General features: G+C 34.8%; 1 protein-coding gene across 5 annotated transcripts in view; it reads left to right on the forward strand.

Moving 5' to 3' along the window:
- The window catches only part of SENP6 (SUMO specific peptidase 6), a 97,338-nt gene that overhangs the window by 16,478 nt on the left and 60,172 nt on the right, over window positions 1-20,688 (forward strand). For 3 of the 5 annotated variants that reach the window (XM_028157887.2, XM_028157460.2, XM_028157686.2), the window contains exons 3-6: window positions 1,862-1,922; window positions 9,671-9,813; window positions 10,583-10,687; window positions 14,877-14,897. In XM_028157887.2, the coding sequence (XP_028013688.1) occupies window positions 1,862-1,922; window positions 9,671-9,813; window positions 10,583-10,687; window positions 14,877-14,897 (330 nt within the window). The remainder of the gene's footprint in view (window positions 1-1,861; window positions 1,923-9,670; window positions 9,814-10,582; window positions 10,688-14,876; window positions 14,898-20,688) is intronic. The other 2 variants (XM_028157525.2, XM_028157583.2) reach the window with 2 other exon arrangements.

Below are 20,688 nucleotides of genomic sequence, written 5' to 3' on the forward strand. Positions count from 1 at the left end.
TCCTTTATAATAGCATTAGTGAAGAAAAAGCAGTTCTTTATTGGTAAATAATTGTGTTATATTTATCTTTTGAAATGTATAAATAAGTGCATGCAATATATATAACCTTATGATTAAATATCAATCAGACTACAGATTCCAACTAAATAAATTGTTCCTTAGTAAAAATAAACACGGGATTCTGTTCAGTGATTTGAAAAGCTGCCATTTATCTTGAGTAAGTAAGTGAACCTAGATTAAGACTTCTGAATTTTGTATGTTTAGATTGAAAGTTTAGATCCTGTAGTAACTTTCTTCCCAGTTACATCCTCACTACCATGTCCATCTCAGATCAGATTATCACCAGAGAGAGCAGAAACACTATAAATGATAAACACAGGTGTTGACCCAGACAGAAGCTAAGCAAAGTGTACATTATATTTGTTAATGTACTTGGAATTACTTCTGTGAAAAATTTCAAATAGTGGTTTTAATAGAACCTTTTGCATCATACAGAATTTGTATTACAGATTCAGCATTGCTATAGTTTCTGGGTTTATTGATCTGATTTTTTTCCTTAACCAGACAAATAGCAAATTTAGAGAAACACAAACATATACACCAAGTTCTACCAAAACTATAAATACGTTTTAGAAATTTTACACAAGAAGTCATTCAGAGTATATTGGCTAAATATTGTAGGTGCTTCACTTCTTTCTGGGCAACAGCTCCATTCATCATTACCATTTTATGTGTCTTCACTTATGAGCTATTGAACTGAAGTTTTATTTGAAGGAGAGCTTAGAACTGGTAAGGTTCTCACTTAAAATTGGTATTTTATGGTCTTTTATTTCTGATTAATTTTCAATTTAAAATAGTTTTTGTTACAGACATTTAGTACATAGGTTCTGTAACAAAGATAGCCATTTTGAAAAATTGGAATTAAATCTGAAATTAAATTGAGTAGAAAGCATAGCATTTTAAAAATATTTTTGTAAAGTGTTTGGAAGGAGAGAATTTTTAGCATTAAAAAATTGGCATCTATATAAGCAGTAATGAAACATTTTACATTTTGACTATAAATATTAGGATTTCACTGAAAATAGCTTATAGAGTTGCCTTCATAAGGGTGTATTTTGAGTTCCTCTTTGAAAAGATTTGTCGTGGGTATGTAAAAAATTGTCTTTTAAGGTGCTACCTGTCCTGTATGTTTTATTTATGAATCATACTCTTTGGTTCCTTATTATAAGTGGATCTTCAGTGGCTCTTGCTTTTTGAACAAGTTGGTATTAACATGAACTGTTTATTAATAGATATATCAGTCTGATTTTTTAAAATCTCAGGCCAGTGATTCTCAGTGAAGAGTTGATAGTTCTTTCAAAGTGGTAGAGGTATAGCTATTTTATTGTAGTAATACTGTTGGAATTACTTCCTTTCATTAGCTAATGTTTTCTACCAGTTTGTTTCTCTGTCCTTTCCCCCTAATTTTAAATCCAAGACAGAAAGTAAAAATGAGTGACCATATATGAAATCCGTATATAAGATGACAAATACTTTATTCATTTATGGTGGGGATCAACAAACCATGATGCCACACAGGCCCAATCTGGCCAACCACTAGATTTTTGTTAATTGTTTTATTGGAGCACAACTACACATATACTAGTAATCTATGGTGGCTTTTATACTATAATGGAAAAGATGAGTAGTTGATATGGCAATAGTATGGTCTACAAAGCCTAAAATATTTATTCTATTGCCCTTGACAGAAAAAAGTTTGCTGATCCCTGAATTATTAGGTGAACAAAGAGGATAAAACTGAATTTAATATATGGGTCATAATTGCCATTTAAGGTTTCTTCCTCCCTTATTTTATATGCAGTGAGGCAAATCTACTCAGTGTAGATGAAGATGAGGATTCTGAAACCTCAAAAGGAAAAAAGGCAAGTGTTGCTTTTTTAATTTAAAAATTATTTTAAAGTTATATACTAAAAATGAATATTTCAGAAGAAAATGTTAACATTTTAAATTAAGTCCCAACCTCTCTTTGCTATCCTAGAGGCAAATGATGTTCCCAGTTTCTTGTTTTTCCTATCAGTATTTATGTGTTAAAACAAAATGTATATTCTCATCTCACCTGCTTACACTTACATAATTGGTAGTATCCTATACAGATGTTTTCTACTCTTCTAAAAATGAATATGTCTGAAGACCATCCATGAAAGTTTATTAAGAGTATCTCCATTCTTTTCAATGTACCATTTCATTTTATGATGTACTGTTATTATTCATTACCACCACATTTCTGGTGTTATCTACCACCCTTCCCCCCCCCTTAACCCCCCCCCCCCCAAATAATTTTGAGTAAGTTAGCCTTCTGTATGGGTAATTTTGCCCACACACAAGTATATCTGTAGGATGAATATAGAAGGAGAGCTGCTGTATCACGTTCACGTTAGATATATTTCTAATTTTCTTATACCTGATTTATACTTAATTTATCAGCAAGTCTGAGAGTGCCCATTTCCTCAAACTTTTGTTACACTGTTATCAACCTTTTGATTTTTTCCCGTGAAAAATAGTATCTTATTTCTTTCTTCATGAATGAGGTTGAACATATTTCATATATGTAGTCCATTTATTTTTTTGGATAACTGTCAGTTAATATCCTTTGCTCGTTTTTCTGTTTGGTCTTTAGAGTATTATTGATTCATAGGAATTCTATTTATATTGAGTATGAGATCCACATTTTTCACATTTTGACATCTGAAATCTGTCTAGGTGCATATTATAATTTCATGACATGGTTTAATTTCAAAAATGTCTTTGCATATTAGTACATACAATAATTATACATCCTAGAAGGTCTTAGGTTTGATGAAATACCTTTTTTTGGAGATACTGGCTCATTGCTTTGATACTATTTGCTAATAATTTAAACCAATTTTTTTCTTTTGTCTTTGCTTTTGATGGTTATTGCCTTGGAGAAAATGTATTTTTTATGTTGTTAAATATGTGTCTTGGGTTTAGTATCTTAGTTCCTAATGATGATAACCTAATTACTTACTTGCTTTATCCTGTTAGGTACATTAAATAATTTCGCAGTACCAATGTATAATAATCAAAGCATAATATGCTAATTAGACTTATGTCCTTCCGGATGTCTTTCCGTCCAGAAGGATGAAGCCAGGGCTATGAGGAAAGCTTGGATCCTGGGTGCCAGAGGGAAGGCAGTGCCAGCAGCCAGGGGAAGGAAGGCCTACGTGTGCATGGATTTCTTGCATCGGGCCTCTAGTTAAAATATAATTACTAATAAAATGACTTAATTTTTTTTTTTATCCTGTTTCTTTCCTTATTGTTTGGTGGCACCACCAGGTATATTCCACTAGGAATGTATATTTAAATTACTGTGTTGAAATTATTTATTCCTGGTTGGTAATTCCACCAGCTAGGTGAGAGCAAGGTTTTTTAAAATTTTGTTTTGTTCTTTAAAATATTTTTATTGACTTTGGACAGGAAAGGAGAGGGTGATATAGATAGAAACATCATTGATGAGAGAGAATCATTGATTGACTGCCTCCTGCATGGCCCCCACTGGGGACTGAGCCCACAACTGGCCTGTGCTGTAACTGGGAATCAAACTGTGACTTCCTGGTTCATAGATCGATGCTTAACTGTCGGAAGGTCGGGGGAAAAAAACAAGCCATGCTCAGAGAAAGGGAGTTACATTTTATTAAGGGCAGGGCCAGAGAAAAATGTGCCTTTCAAATTCTGGGCCCCCCCACATGGAGGAAATCTTTTCTATTTATACTTCTCCTAGCTCTTTTGTCTCCCAAATTTGGAATGAGTCTTCCGGGCCTTCTGGGAAAGAAGGCCTATGTGCTGGGAAGGGGCCATGAGACCATATCCCAAGGCCTGGCCTGGTGTCAGCACTGACAACTCTGTCTGGGGCATAGTCTACGGCCTCTCTGAAATGGGAGTAGTCTTATTTTCCTTATTATTTAAGCAAGCAAGTGTTTACAGAAGCCAAAATAGCAGGGTTAAAATTTCAAACAGCAGTTTTTATATAAAATGGATGCTTCACAACCACTGAGCCACACCTTGTTTCATTTTTTAGCTTTGTTTTTTATTTTGAGGAATTGCCTTTTAAAAATAATTTATTTGTTTAATACTTATGAAAAACTATTCACGTGGTTCCAAAGTCAAATCTATCAAAGTTTTATTCAGAGAAGTCTAGCTTTTGTCCTGACTTTCTCGATCCACTCTTTCATCTGAAGTAACCTATTATACTTTAACCTTTCATTATTGTTTTGTTTTATTTTATTGTGTGTGTGTGTGTGTGTGTGTGTGTGTGTGTGTGTGTGTGTGTGTGTTATAAGAATACTAGAGGCCCGGTGCACAAAATTTGTGCATGGGGGCAGGTGTCCCTCAGCCCAGCCTGCACCCGCTCCAATCTGGGATCTCTCTCACAATCCAGCACTGCTGGTTCCCAACTGCTCGCCTGCCTGCCTCCCTGATTGCCCCTAACTGCTTCTGCCTGCCAGCCTGATCACCCCCTAACCACTCCCCTGCCAGCCTGATTGATGCCTAACTGCTCCTCTGCCAGCCTGATTACCCCTAACTGCCCTCCCCTGCAGGCCTGCTCCCTCCCCCCCCCCAACTGCCCTTCCCTGCAGGCCCGGTTACCCCTAACTTCCCTCCTCTGCGGGCCTGGTCATCCCTAACTGCCCTCCCCTGCAGGCTTGATTGCCCCCAACTGCGCTCCCTTGCAGGCCTGGTCCCTCCCAACTGCCCTCCCCTGCTGGCCTGATCAGCCACAACTGCCCTCCCTTGCAGGCCTGGTCGCTCCCAACTGCCCTCCCCTGCTGGCCATCTTGTGGCGGCCATCTTGTGTCCACATGGGGGTAATCATCTTTGACCACATGGGGGGCAGCAATCTTATGTGTTGGAGTGACAGTCAATTGGCATGTTGCTGTTTTATTAGATAGGGTAGAGGCCTGGTGCATGGGTGGGGTCTGGCTGGTTTGCCTTGAAGGGTGTCCCAGATCAGGGTGGGGGTTCCCTTGGGGTGTAGGGCGGCCTGGGCAAGGGGCCTGTGGTGGTTTGCAGGCCAGCCACGCCCCCTGGCGATCCAAGCGGAGGTCCTGGTATCTGGGATTTATTTATCTTCTATAATTGAAACTTTGTAGCCTTGAGCGGAGGCCAGGGCTGCGGGAAGCTTGGCTTCCTCCATTGCCGGGGGCAGCTCAAGTCTCCTGCTCTATCCAGCTCCATGGCTGCCGCCATTTTTGTTGGGATTTATTTATCTTCTATAATTGAAAATTTAGAGCCTTAAGCGGAGGCTAGGGCTGGCCAGAGCGGGCAGGAAGCTTGGCTTTCTCCATGGCCGGGGAAACTCAAGCCTCCTGCTTGCTCCATGGCTGCAGCCATCTTCGTTGGGTTAATTTGCATACTTGCTCCTGATTGACTCGTGGGCATAGTGGCGGTACGGTCAATTTGCATGTTTCTCTTTTGTTAGTGTACATATCACTCTTCTTGGAGAAAGTGGATACACTGTTTGGCACCTCAATTTCTCATTTACTTAACATTATGAACTGTAGGTCATTCTCTACAGCAAAATATTTAGAGATCTTTTATCTCTTTTATTGCTACCTAATGCTTCAGGTAATGGGTGTAGCATAGATTGATGTACCATCAGTTGATGCCCTATTGATGAGCAGAGGTTTTTTCCAATTTTTTGCTATTATAGCTTGTGCTTTAGTAAAGCCTTATACTTATATCTTTTCATATTTTTACAGTTTATTTTTTGTTGAGTTTCGGTAGTTTCATTGTTCCTCTTTAGAATGTATGTCTTTTATTAGTTCTGAAAATATTTTAGCTATTATCTTTTTGCTATTACCTTTCCCCATTATTCTTTCTGGGACTTTTATTCAACATATTAAGACCATTTTTTTCCATATTCTTTAGCCTGTATTTTACATATGAAATTTAAAAAGGAAGGCAAAGAGCAGAAAAAGAAACCATCCTTGTACAATATTAATATTCTAGGTCATTTTCTCAGAGGTATCTTCTAATTCACTAACTTATATATTCAGCTAGAATTAATCTGCCATTTAATCTATACATATATGTATTTAAAAGCATTTCAGTGACATCATTTGTAGAACTTCTGTTGGTTCTCTTTCAAATTTTTCTCTCTCTCTTTTTTTAAATAATTATGTATCGTTTCCCTTTTTGTTTTAAGAACTTAAAAATACCACCCAGCTGGCATGGCTCAGGAGGTCACAGTTTGATTCCCTTTTAGGGCACATGCCTGGATTATGGGCTCGATCCCCAGTGTGGCGCATGCACAAGGCAGCCAATCAATGATTCTCTTTCACCATTGATCTCTCTCTCTCCCCCCACTCCCGAAATCAATTAACCCTTTGCACTCGCTTGCTTTTTTCTCGATTCCTTTATTCTACTCGGGATTTAATTTTTTAAATACCCCAGATTTTACAAAGCGCGGCAGTAGAATAAAAAACTGGAGTTTCTTTTCATACAAACTTACTTATTTGGATTTTTTTATATTTCAAATTATTGGTACATTCAATACAATTCGACATACGAGCTGCTACCGATGCTAACCGTGTTGAGTCACATTCAACATCAGAGTGCAAAAGGTTAAATATATATATATATAAACTTAAATGCCTTTAATTTCTCTAATCATGTAGTAGATTCTTTTAGGTTATATTACCTGAAGTTCTTAGTTGCTAAATTTCCTGTATACTTGTTTTTAGTTAAATTCACTATGTGGTGTGTGATGATTGTGTGGAAGATACCACATATTGACAATTTTTGCACATTTAGCTGCCCCAATGAAATATTTATTCATGCAGCAGATATCTATTGAGCATAGTGTTCTAAATGCTAGGGAGAAAAACAGACAAGCTTCTTGTTTCTGTGGAGCTTAAATTCTAGTAACTGGCTACTCTCATTAGTTACCTAATGATTAATGTTATAATACAGGGGTTGGCAAACCAAAGCTCATAGACCATATCCAACCTGTAATCTATAGTCTATGACCTGAAACAGTTTTTACATTTTTAAAAATATTTTATTGATTTTTTACAGAGAGGAAGAGAGAGGGACAGAGAGTCAGAAACATCGATGAGAGAGAAACATCGATCAGCCGCCTCCTGCACACCCCCCACTGGGGATGTGCCCGCAACCAAGGCACATGCCCTTGACTAGAATCGAACCTGGGACCCTTGAGTCCGCAGGCCGACGCTCTATCCACTGAGCCAAACCGGCTTTGGCAGTTTTTACATTTTTTGAATGGTTCCATCAAACAATACTATTTTTTGACACTATTTCACTATTCCCTGACTGGAAATCGAACCAATGACTTTTTGGTGCATGGGATGATGTTCAACCAACTGAGCCACACCAGCAGGGCTAGGTGAAACAATTCTTTGTGGGGTTTTTTGTTTGTTTGTTTGTTTGTTTTTTTTTTTTTTTTGGTCATTCAAGAGGTTATTAAATTGTTTATTGATGATAATGGATGATCACAGACTTCATACCCATCTATAATATTGTCTGGTACTGTAATTCAATTTAGATATATTGTATAGTCTGTGCCAATAATCCTATCTAATAAAAGTAATATGCAAACTGACTGTCACTCCAACACAAGATGGACACCCCCATGTGGTCAAAGATGAACGCCCCCATGTGGACACAAGATAGCTGGCAGAGGAGGACAGTTGGGGGTGACCAGGCCTGAAGGGGAGGACAGTTGCGGGGGGGCCCAGGCCTGCAGGGGAGGGTAGTTGGGAGGAGTCCAGGCCTGCAAGGGAGGGCAGTTGTGATCGATCAGGCCAGCAGGGGGGAGCAGTTGGGGGTGATTCTCATCAGTTGTTTCAAAGCTGAAACCTCTGATAAATAGTTTTTGCAGCTGCTCTGGCTCTTTGGAAGACTCTGACTTGACGACTTCGGGAGGGGAGATGCCAATGATGCTTGCTTTGGGGCATCCACTAGCAGAAAGCTTTTTTTATTTTAAATATAAGTTTATTGATTTCGGAAAGGAAGGGAGAGGAAGGGGGAGATAGAAGCATCGATGATGAGAGAATCATTGATTGGCTGACTCCTGCATGCCCCCACTTGGGATCGAGCCCACAACCCAGGCATGTGACCTGACCTGGAATTGAACCAGGAATTTTTAGTATAGTTCCTTTTGTTCTTTTAGTGATAGGAAGGGGAAGGAGAGACAGAGAGAGAAGCATCTATTAGTTGCCTCCTGCACCTGCTCCCACTAGGGATCAAACCTGCCACCTTTTGGTGTACAGGACCAACTGAGCCACCTGGCCAGGGCAGTTCTTTTGATTTGAGATATTCTTCATCCTGATGATTTTCCAGTCTTTTGGGGAGTAACATTGCTTGGTTTTGCCTCTTGTTAACAATCAGTATTTATATTTCTACAAACAACGCTATAAAAATTCATGCAGTGCATTTTGGGAAATCATAGGTTTTGGAGTTAGATTGGTCTTTTTAAAAATATGTATTTTATTTATTTAAATATTTTTATTGGTTTCAGAGAGGGAGAGAAAGATAGAAACATCAATGATGAGAGAGAATCATTGATTGGCTGCTTCTGCTTGCCCCCCTACTGGGGACTGAGCCCGAAACCCTAGCATGTGCCTGACCGGGACAGGAATCAAACTGTGACCTCCTGGTTCACGGGCCATTATATTGTCATATTGTGAGCTACCTAAATAGTGATATATATATGTTTATATTATCATTTGAAAGTGTGAAAACATCTCTGTTTTTGTGTTTATATAGAAACTTTCATGCTAAAGCCAAAGACATTGTCCAAGTTGAAATGAAGTAGAAGGCATATTTGGCTGTACTTCCCTACAGGTAGCAGCAAGGCCTGTTAAGTAGGGGAAATGTTTATATTTTGCTCTTGTGGGAAAGAGCTATGCTGAGATCCTCCACCCTTATCCCTTCTGTTTTTGTACACTTTTTTTTTAATTATAAGAGCAAGTTTATTTAGAAAGTTACAGAGGTAGTAGAAGTGAGCCAACTGGGCTGCATAGGCTCAGAAAACAAGTTACAGAAGCAAAAGAAGGGCTCTAGGAGTTTAGGAGAGAAAAGGGCAAAGGTAATCTGCCTGGGGCTAGGGCAGGTTACTAAAGACGTAGGCGTGCTCTGGAGAGAGCATGCCTATTTTTCTTTTAATTTTCTCAAATATCTTTGGTGATATTTAAATGAAAAGAAAGTAATACCAGCCCGGATGGCATGGCTCAGTGGTTGAGCATCGACCTATGACCCTGAAGGTCATGGTTTGATTTTTGATCAGGTCACATGCCGAGGTTGCAGGTTCGATCTCTAGTGTGGGGCATGCAGGAGGTAGCCGATCAATGATACTCTCTCATCATTGATGTTTCTATCTCTCTATCTCTCCCTTCCTGGCTGAAATCAGTAAAAATATATTTGTAAGAAAGAAAATAATTTCATAAAACCCATGTTCCTCTATGTGTATGTTGTCCTTAGGAAATAAAAGTATTATAGTTGAATTTACTCTTCGATCCATGCCATTGCCATCCTTCCCACCCCTCCTTAATAGCTAGTATATATTACCACATTTTTAATAAATTAGTTTTCAAATAGTTGTTGATAAATTATGGATTTCTTTTTTTTACAGTTAAATCGTCAATCTGAAATTGTTGCTACTGGTTCTGGTGATTCTTGGAAGATATATGCAAGACGAAACAAGTCTGATAATTTTAAACCTTTAAAGGGCAACCCAATTGGACTTAACATGTTGAGCAACAAAAAGAAGTTGAGGTAAAGGCACTTCAACCTTTCCTAGTAGTTGTCATAGTGAACCAGTTACTGATATGACTGGGCTGTTACGTCTTCCAGAAATAGGGTTGAAAATCACTATTCATTTCTGCTTTGTCAATTTAGAGGCAGGCAGTGGAGGTACATAAAAGCTAAGTAACTTTTGAGTCAGTGGCAGAATTAGAAGTAGAATTTAGAACTCATTATTTTCTTTACAATTAACATTGTATTCTGGCATGCAAGAAAACTAGTGCTCATGGTTTAAAAACTTTTTATAATAGTCTCATTTATAAATAGAGAATAAGGAGAGAAAACATCTGAATTAATTTACTGGAAATCTTATAATATTAAACATTTATTTAGAATTCATGATTTCTATTCTAGTGTTCTACTCTTTATTATCTTTCATAAACTGTATTGGAAGCATCCTATATAATAAAAGGCTAATATGTAAATTGTCCCTTAAATGGGAGTTCGACCAGGGGGTTGGACCAGCTGGCCAACAGCTCGTGGCCTCTCCCCCCAGCCAGCCCGGCCCCATCTGGACAGGATAGCTGGACCCCACCCATGAACCAATTCATGCACCGGGCCTCTAGTTCAGAGATAAATTCAGAAAGTGGAAAACTCTTAATGTACAATTTAACATGGCCAATTGGGTTTATACATTTTTTAAGTGGTTTTGTGCATGCACTCAGATTTTAAAGGATTTATCTTGCATATGTATTTGTAACTTTCTGTTGTTCAAATTATTCTTTTTTTCTTGAATTTGTAGTGAAAATACACAGAATTCATCATTACGTTCTGGAACTGTTATTGATGGTAGATGTTTTCATCATGCTAATGCACAGATACCAATTGTAAAAACAGCAGCTCAAAGGTAAAGGATTCTAATTGCCTTTGTTTAGTATACATATACCATGCCCTTTAATAGGAGTTTTTTCACTCTTTTTTTTAAAACCCATTTTTTTAAAATTTGTGAAATTTTACTGTTTCTATTGTCTAAAAATCATGTCTCTGAAATAACTCATGTCATAGAATTTTATTCTTTTATATTTGCTTTTGAATAAATTACATTCTGTACAGAGACTTTTTATTTATTATATTTTAATACACATTTTTATTGTTGATAGAATTACAGGTATCTCCCATTCCTACAGCCCCCCACCCCCACCCCTGCCCACCCTCCTCAGGTCTTCACTATCCTATTATTGCCCGTGTCCATGGACTGTGCATACAAGTATATAAATTCTTTGGTCTATCTCTTCTTGTCCTCCCAACCTCACATTGAAGTATGTCAGTATGTCCCATGCCTCCTTTAAATAAAAGCCATTTTATTGCATTATATTCCAGTTAAGTTATACTAATTTTATTACATTGGAACTTAAAGTATTTGACAGAGGAATCTTCAGCTGGTAGTTTAGCTCTGATGAGTAACACTATAGTTATTACCTTACTTTCTTTATAAGGTTCATAGGATTTTATAGTGTCAATAAATCACAATATTAGTTTTAAATGTTTTAGAAAATTTTGTGTTTTAGTAGTTTTAATTGATTCTGATGTTCTCATTGGCTGTGGAGTACTACTTGAATCTTGAAATAATGGGGAAAGCTTGGTGTTTTAAATGCTTTTTGAGGTTTTTCATAACCATCCAAAAATGATTATGAAATTTCAATTCTGAGTCAATTTCAGTTTACTAAAAATTCTAGGACTCCAACAATTAAATAAACTCTTTATTTCTTGCATTATGAATTGTTACATAAAAATTTTTATAACTAGTAAAATTTAAAGATTTGGTATATATGCTAGATGCTGTTCATTATTTAAAAATACCAATCTAGACTGCTACTCATTCAGAAAGTGTCCTATTACAAACCGTTGTTATGTTTACTATTTACATAGATTTTCTATAACATGTATTTTTTACTTAAAAATCTTAAATCTTTCTCATGTATTAGGATAGTAAAAAAACCCCTTTTTACTAAAATATATCAATTTTTAATCATACTTTTCACATAAAATATTTGGGAAATTCAACTAAAAAGAAAGAAGTCACTGCACATACCAAAAATTGGCTTGCTTTATTACAAAGTACACAAACAAATCAAGCTCTCTGGCCTACATGTGGCACAAACAAGAGACTAAATAAGAAAAAGAGAGTAATGAGGGGGAAAGAAAAAAGAGAGGTATAATTTTCTCACACATTGATAGATTCCACTGCTGGTAAAGATCTGTGTTCTTGATATTCTGAAAACTAGTAAGTTGAAATACTAATTTATGATCAAGTGATATGTTCTGCAACCAAAATTATTATTGCTTTTGAAGTTATCTGTTAGTTTGGATTTATTTACACTATGACTTCTCCTCATTCCCTTTTCTTTGTTGGTTATGTTAAAAAACTGACTTTATTCTGGAAATTGGTTTGTTCTGTTTTATTCTTGGTCTGCACACTTTGTTATACCATGCATGTGTATCATTACTCATGTTCGTGAAAGATTAGATTCTGTTAATAGGAACTGCTATTCACTAGTAAAATTTTTCTTAAAAATAAAAAAAAACAAAATCTGAGTAGAAACAATCCTGAACTAAAGTACTTGACAAGAAAAAGTAGGAACAATAAGGAAAACCCAAAGTTTTGTCAGCAGGATAGATTCTATTTTTATTTTTTATTTATAGAATAAACATTTTTTATACCTCCTATTGCAGTGTAACTGTCATTAAAAATATTTTAAAATTCAAAAACAAGTCATTGAGAGTTTTCCCAGTTTTCTTCCTTCAAAGACATTCATTTCATACTATATACCAGGCATAGATGGGGTACAGAGTAGTCAAAGATGAATATGACAAAGTCCCTGCCTTAAAGTTCAAGTCTGATTAAGGTAGAGGTCAGAAAGCAAGTGAACAAACAATTTCATGGTAATTGCAGTAGTAGAGATATACAAAGTATGTGTAGTACTATTTACAGAAAAGGGAGGGGTAAATAATTCACAAAGGAAGTGTTAAAGTAATAACTTTTGAGTCTACTAGATAAATGAGAACACTGCATGCAGTAGAAACCACATAGTCAAAGTCGTGAAAAAAAGATAGTTACTCATTGGTTTTCCTTAGTGTAGGCCTCAGGTGACTGTAGCACATTGGCTTTTATAGTTTCTAATTTTTATTTTTTCAACCCTTAATTTGAAATTAAAGGATATGCCACCAGTTAGTAATTCACACATACAGTCTGTTCTTGGAGTGTGGTATAACTTGTCTCGTAAATAAATCAGACCTGCTTTTTGAATAATTTATAGTGATTTAGTAAGATACGGAAACAAGTATGTCACACCTTTTTAATCTAAAAGAAATGAATGAAGATTGTTAAAGTATCAGATCAGATTAGCTACTGTATGGGAGAATATTACCATTCCAGTCTATTTTCTTACTGCTATTTCAAATGTTAATTTAATTCATATTAAAAGATGGTTTCTTGATTTACTAACAGTGATGGAAGAGAAGGGTAGTATTTGGTATGGAAAAAAGCAGAAATTAAAAAATGTATATAACTCGATACCATCTTCACCTCTAATTTTCATCAGTCTTGCTACAAGAGCACATTTAGTGGTTTATGTTTTATTTACATTTCACTTTTTGTTTTTTTGTTTGTTTTTATTAAGGGTAGGTAAAAAAGACTTGTAAGGCCCATAGGGGAAAATGAATATCTACAAAAGCACTTATACACCATACATGGGAAAATGGGCTCCTGGAATAAGCAAGATTTAATTATTAATGAAAAGCACTACTTTGAATGAATGAATTTTTGAAGTCCTAAATCAAGTCATGGATACCAGAATCAATCAGTCAGTCTTCTTTCCTTTCTTTCTTTTTTTTTCTTTTAAATTTTAAGAGCACTGGTACACCACTAGTTCAAGAATGAGATAGTCCAACAAGAATATAAGTTGACATTTTTACAAAGTCCTACATTACTAATTATACTTCCTTCCCGTTTTTTAAAAGCTTTATTTTTAAGTATGTAAGCTTCCCTAGGGTAGGACTTGATAATAAATACATATTGAGGAATATTATAAATGTTCCATGACTTATAAATTAGATATATTACATATTCCCTAATTTTTCTGTTTATAGAGCATAAACTTATTTTATATAGATCATTTCATTTTTTTAAATAGCCAAGGTAAAATTTTAAATATGGCATCATGTAAGTTTATAGTAATGCTTTTTTTACTATTGAAAATATTAAAAATTAGTGTTTCTTTTCGATGTAGTTTTTGTAAAACCAAGTTACCATATTTCTTTTTTTCTTTTTTGCTAGGATTAAATTGATTTTACCTGTGTGTTCCACATGATAGGAATACAAGAGTTAATGTGGGGACTTAAGGATTTTGCAAACTGTTTTGCTTAGTTCTGAATATTTAGTTCCTTTTATAATAAAGAGGAATATTTCTAGAATGTGAATTTTATTCTAAATTGAGGGCTTTAATAACTTTACTTTTAAGTAATTGATGTTGGTAGTTTTTTTATGTTTTCTATGAACTATGGAGAAAGGGGGATCTTTTATACATTGGGATTTTGATTAGAGGCCATGATCTTAAATCCCATACCTTTCCTTGTATCCCAAACCATATACTAAGGCTTTGGTGCAAAAGTTTCAACCTTAAAATTTATTTTTCTTGCTCAGAACCAAATAATCACATCTAATAATAGGGTTGGAACCACTAAAATTTTTGTATAACTTTCAAGAAATTGTATTGTTTCTTGAAGACTTATTTACATAACTATAAAATAACATATACTCAAATGTTGGGTGGTTAATGAAAGCTTTCAAGAATTTTTCATATCTTTGTATATCATTTTTTCTTCCTTAAATATGTTTAGATATAAAGTATTTTCTCTATTGACAAAAATGGAAAAACAATATGTATATCTGACAAGATTCAAAACATAGTATATAATGTGTTGAAAACAAATTAATCACATTAGAGTTTTGCCTTATTTACAGTTACTAAAACTACAGTGATATATCAAAAATGAGGTCTTGCCTCTTACATTTTTTTTCTTTTTTATGTTTTAAGCAGTCTGGACCAAAAGGAAAGGTAAGCTTAATATCGATGAAATTAGAGCATGGATATAATACTAAATATCAAATGATTTGTATGCTTTGAAAAATATCCATTGATTAGAATCATCATTAAAACTTAGTAATTATTGTAATAAAATGAAATGTACTAGTAGAAAAACATGATATTTGGCCATGTTGGTAATGTTTTACCATAATTCTTAGTATAACACTTTTTCATTAATGGTTATTATATACTTATGCTGATGTGTGTCTTCTTTCCTTTTAAAACTAGAGTGTTTCAGTGCCTTAGTAGTAAAGTTGATTTTAATTCTATTACTAAAATCTTTCTTATTATATTTTACACTTTAGTAGAGTGAGGGGAAAATGAAATTAGAATACCTCAAGCTTGGAGTTAAAACTCTTTAACATCAAATGTATTCCTATTCTGACCCAAAAGATTTGTAACAGAATTTTATGATCATTGTTTGTTCCCTATGTAACAATACTGGCAAACGCATTGTTCTTTTGCAGAAATGTTGAATAATGTAAATAACATGGGAACAAATTTTTAAGAACACATTTCTTTTAATAGTGAAATGGTTGTGATTCTTCTAAGGCAATTGTCCATAAGAATAGCTTCTTTGCCCTAGTCAGTGGTCGGCAAACTCATTAGTCAACAGAGCCAAATGTCAACAGTACAACGATTGAAATTTCTTTTGAGAGCCAAATTTTTTAAACTTCTAACGCCACTTCTTCAAAATAGACTCGCCCAGGCTATGGTATTTTGTGGAAGAGCCACACTCAAGGGGCCAAAGAGCCGCATGTGGCTCGCGAGCCGCAGTTTGCCGACCACGGCCCTAGCTGGTTTGGCTAGGTGGATAGAGCGTTGGCCTGTAGACTGAAGGGTCCCAGGTTCGATTCTGGTCAAGGGCATGTACCTTGGTTGCGGGCACATCCCCAGTAGGGGGTGTGCAGGAGGCAGCTGATCAATGTTTCTCTCTCATTGATGTTTCTAACTCTCTATCCCTCTCCCTTCCTCTCTGTAAAAAAATCAATAAAATATATTTTTAAAAATAGCTTCTTTGCTCAATGTATAAATGTAGAATATTTAATGCATGTGCATATTTTTTTTCTTTTCTAAGAGTTCAAAAGCATTTTCTGAACCCTCTACCCAAAAAATAGGTTAACGGCCCTTATATTAAACAAATACTTTCATGATATTGGTGAATGTCAAAAGAAGGGACAGTCTATGATTTTAATTATTAACTATGAGTTTAATATTTTAACTCTATAACTTTGTTTAACTGTATAGAGAGGGCAAAGAAGATAACGTGCAATATTTTATAAAACACATATTCCATCTTCATGAACACCAAGTTTCTGAAATATAAATTTAAGGATGATCCTATCAGTAAAAGTTTTGGGCGTATTGTACAATTCTGAAATATATCACAAACATTACTTGCTTTAGATGAATGGGTTGTGTAAATATTTTACTATTTATCTTCTGGCAAAGAAAAATTATTTTCCCATTGTGTCTTTTTATTGTTGTTGTTTGTGAGTTAATCATTATTCTTGTCAAATATAAATGAGTCATTTTATATTTTTAACTCATAAGTGACTATATGTTTTGGAAAGCTATTAAGATGTTTTTAATAAAATTGCTAAAGAATGCACATTAAGTAACTCTTAATACAATTATATTGAAACAGTCTCTTATTTTATAAAAATGTGTTCTTATATGCTATATCATAAGATAGATAAAATATAGTTACTGTTACATTATCAGAATAATATAACAATTTTAGGTTATTTTTTAAAATTTATTTTCTGTTATTGACAGTATTACAGATTTCCGCCCCTTTATCGCCCCCTCCATTCAGCCCCCTCCGGCCTTCCTGGCACTGTTGCCTGAGTCCATGGGATATGCATATATGCATATAAATTATTTGATTAATCTCTTCCTGCTCCCCTGCCTCCCACCCCCTTCTCCTGTGAGATTAGATTATTCTCTTATTCACAATAGCCTTGGAGGGTTTATATTAATTTTTATTCCCACTGTTTTGGCTCCTTAGGCATATTTCTGTAGAGGAAAGTTAGCATATATTTCCATAGCTATGTGCCAGGCACTCTTCTGGGAGCAGACAAAAATTCCTACCCTCTTAAGCTTATATTCTTTAAAAAAAAAATAAAAATATATATATATATATATATATATATATTTATTTCAGAGAGAGAAAGGGAGAGGGAGGGATAGAAACATCAATAATGAGAGAGAATTATTGATCTGCTGCCTCATGCATGCCCCCTACTGGGGATCAAGTCAACAACCCAGGCATGTACCTGACTGGAATTGAACAGTGACCTCCTGGTTCATAGGTCGATGCTAAGCCACTGAGCCCCACTGGCTAGGCTTACAGCTCACATTCTTGTTGGAATAATACTGAATAGGAGTCAGATGTAGAATTAAGTAACCAGCATTATCAGTAGGTATATAACTTACTCTAAAATGGTTTTGGCAATATATACCCAACTTTAAAGGAGATTGTGAGGAACAAATCAGATAATTATTTAAAACTTATACACTGTAAAATTTGAAATTGCTGTAATAGTAATAGCTACTGAAATTCTTTCAGTCTTTTGTACTAAGATTAATACCAGGGACTAGATATGCAGCAGCAACTGTTTCTAAAATACTTTGTAGGGAAAACACCTGAGTGATTTAATTCAGTAGCTTAGTTACTGTTAGGTTGAATTTTGCCCATTAATCCTTTGGGTCCTTATCTAAAATTATTTTGCATTTAGCTTTGTCAGAGATAAACTGAGAAGAACTTTGCATCAGTAGATTTTACTTTGTAAATTTTTTCACATAAGCCTTCTCTCCCCCCACCCCCCTTGTGAACACTGAGCCACCTTTTGTTTTCTGATCTTTGAGGAGTAATGCCCCTTAACACATGAGGAGCTATAAATCTCTGAACTAAATTTTTTATTAAAGAGAATGATTTATTGAATAAACAAAAAGGTAGGTAGTTGTAGAAGGTAATGTTTTCCCCAGTTTTTTTCATTTGTACTGTATACTGGGCACAGTGATGTGTGTTTTACGTGTAAGACCAAGCTGGAATAAATAATAAATAATAAGATTAAGATCTAGAGCTTACAGACAAAAAATTTGCTGCCAGCTTCTTTGTTGTAGGTGACTTTGACAACTTGGGTGACTCAAATTTCTTTCTGACTCATAGACAGATGGGTTGTCAATACAGTGTCTGTGGCAGTACCAGGAATTTAGAATATTTACTATATTAGAACTGTTTTGGTTATGTTTTTCCCCCCTCCGTAGATAAAGAATCCCATTATGAAATTGAAACATACAGTGATTTTCAAATTTTAAAAAATTTAAATATGGTAGTGAATTTTAAAATAACAATAAGGTATAAAGGTGAAAAATGCAGTAAGAATATACATATATGAAATGCTAGAAATGCTTATGTAAGGGGTGTGTTTGAAAAAGCAAGCGTTATAATTAGAGATTTTATAATTTTTAAAACAATTGTTCAAATTGTTAATAGAATCATGTTGCATTTCTTTCTAATAATTTTTCCCTAATAACCTTTTAATATACATAACACATAATAATAAAATATAGCTGTATATTCTGAATTTTCACCCAATAATAATATGCCCTACCATTTATCCCTACCATTAAGTTGGTTTCTAAAAATGATTTTTAATGATTTCATAGTAGTTAGTCCTGTAGATAAATAATCTATTTACCCCTTAGCCCATTTCTGGTTGTTTTTTACTGTTATATATGACACATTGATGAACAGCTTTGTATATAAATCTCTAAATGCATCTAGTAAGATACAGCTCTGAGAAAGGATCCTTGGGGCTAGATTACAAATGATTTTAATGCTCTTGATAAGTACTGCTGACATGTTTCACAGAAAGGTTATACCAATATGTAATAGCATTATAAATTGCGTCTCAAGGTATTTGAGAATAAAATTATATTCAGATGATACTATCTTATAATTGTAAGAGTCACTTGAAACCTTAGAAATAATGATAAACTACAATAATACTACAAGACTGATAGTATTATTAATTCTTTTATTCACTTCTGATCAATTGGAGTATACATTTAAAAGACTAGAACTTCATTCACAATAACAACTAAAATATTGAGTGATAAAATTAATGATGTGTAACTTCTTTATAAATGTACCTAAAGAATGTAATCTGGGACATGTATTATTTTTTTTTTTTTTTTTGGTTGGTTATTAGGTATTAACCTTAAAGGAAGTTTAGATTTATTACTCTATAGTAATATAAATAGCCCTGGCCAGCATGACTCAGTGGTTAGAGCATTGGCCTGCCCAGAGGGTCACGGGTCCCATCTCTCTGCTTCCTGACCCACCCCCTCCTTTCAGGAGCATGTGGGAGGCAACCAATTGATGTGTCTCTGTAACATTGATCTTTCTCTCTCCCCTCCCTCCTTCCCTTCCTTCCCCTCCCTGCCACACTCTCTGAAAATCAATGGAAAAATTACCCTCACTCCTAGAGTGAGGATTAAAAAATAAATATATGTAATAATATAAATTATATATACCAGGTATTACTAACATATATATTACAATAGTTATAAATCTTTAAAATAAAGTATATTTAATGCAATTTTAGTAAAAATCTCAGTGACTTTAAGAAATTTGACCAGTTTATTTAGAAGAATAAATATTTGAGAAAAGCAACAGACTTATTTTTTTAAAAGAAGAATAGGAAGAATGACTTGACACATAATAAAATATATTGTGAGGAAAACAGTGATTGAAAACACTAGAACTAGACTAGATAGTAAACAGACTAGAGAGTCCAGGTATATTCAATTTCCAACTAACAAGTGCTATCAGTAGATATAAACAAGTTTACAGTGCCTTTGAGATGCCTGAATTACGATATTTGTATATTAACTGACAACGTAATATTTTGAATTGTGTATAATGGCTCTACATGGTGTCCAGTGGTTCAGTTTTGACATTATCATCCTTGTGTGGCAGTGTTTATACAGATATTTGCCCTGATAAATACATTTCTAATTACATTCTGCCTTTTAGATTGTACATTTTTTTCATTCTAATTATTTATCAATAAGCATAAGGATACAGTGGCGAACAATACATACAAAATCCATGACTCCTATAGTTTAATTTTGATGGGCACAGATAATGAACAGGTAAACATGGAATAGGTTCTATGTAAACAAGTGTAATTGGATGATACGATAGAGAGTAATAGTATGGATTGCATGTTCAGAGAAACTCTTTACTAAGAAGCTAACATTTAACCAAGGACTAAATGAGTCAGTCAAGCCATGATCATAGAGACGGCTTTTCCAGATAGAGAAGGGGTGGTACTAAGATATTAATGCAGGAATGAGTTTGGCATGTTCAAGAACAGAAAGCAAGGCCAATATGTCTTGAGTTTGAATAGCAAAGGGAAAAATATTATGAGGTGAATTTGGTGAGGTCAGCTAGGGTCCAGATTATAAAAGCCTTCTTGTAAAGTGATCTGCATAGTTTGGATTTTATATTAGTGCCCTCAGTGGAAGCCTTTAGGGCATTTTAGTTAGGAAAGTGTTATTACCTGATAAATCTTGGAGATTAAAACATTTTGTATATGACTTATAATTTGACACAATTGAACTAAATCAGTAACATTCAGTTAAGGCTAAACATGTTCCACTTTCCAAATAGAGATGTCCTGCAAAGGAAAAGAAATAGTCGGTGACTAGGTATTCAAATTATCCCAGCAAAGTTAAGGAGTTGGGG

Source organism: Eptesicus fuscus, chromosome 10, assembly GCF_027574615.1.
Source record: "Eptesicus fuscus isolate TK198812 chromosome 10, DD_ASM_mEF_20220401, whole genome shotgun sequence".
NCBI classification, from domain to species: Eukaryota; Metazoa; Chordata; class Mammalia; order Chiroptera; family Vespertilionidae; genus Eptesicus; species Eptesicus fuscus.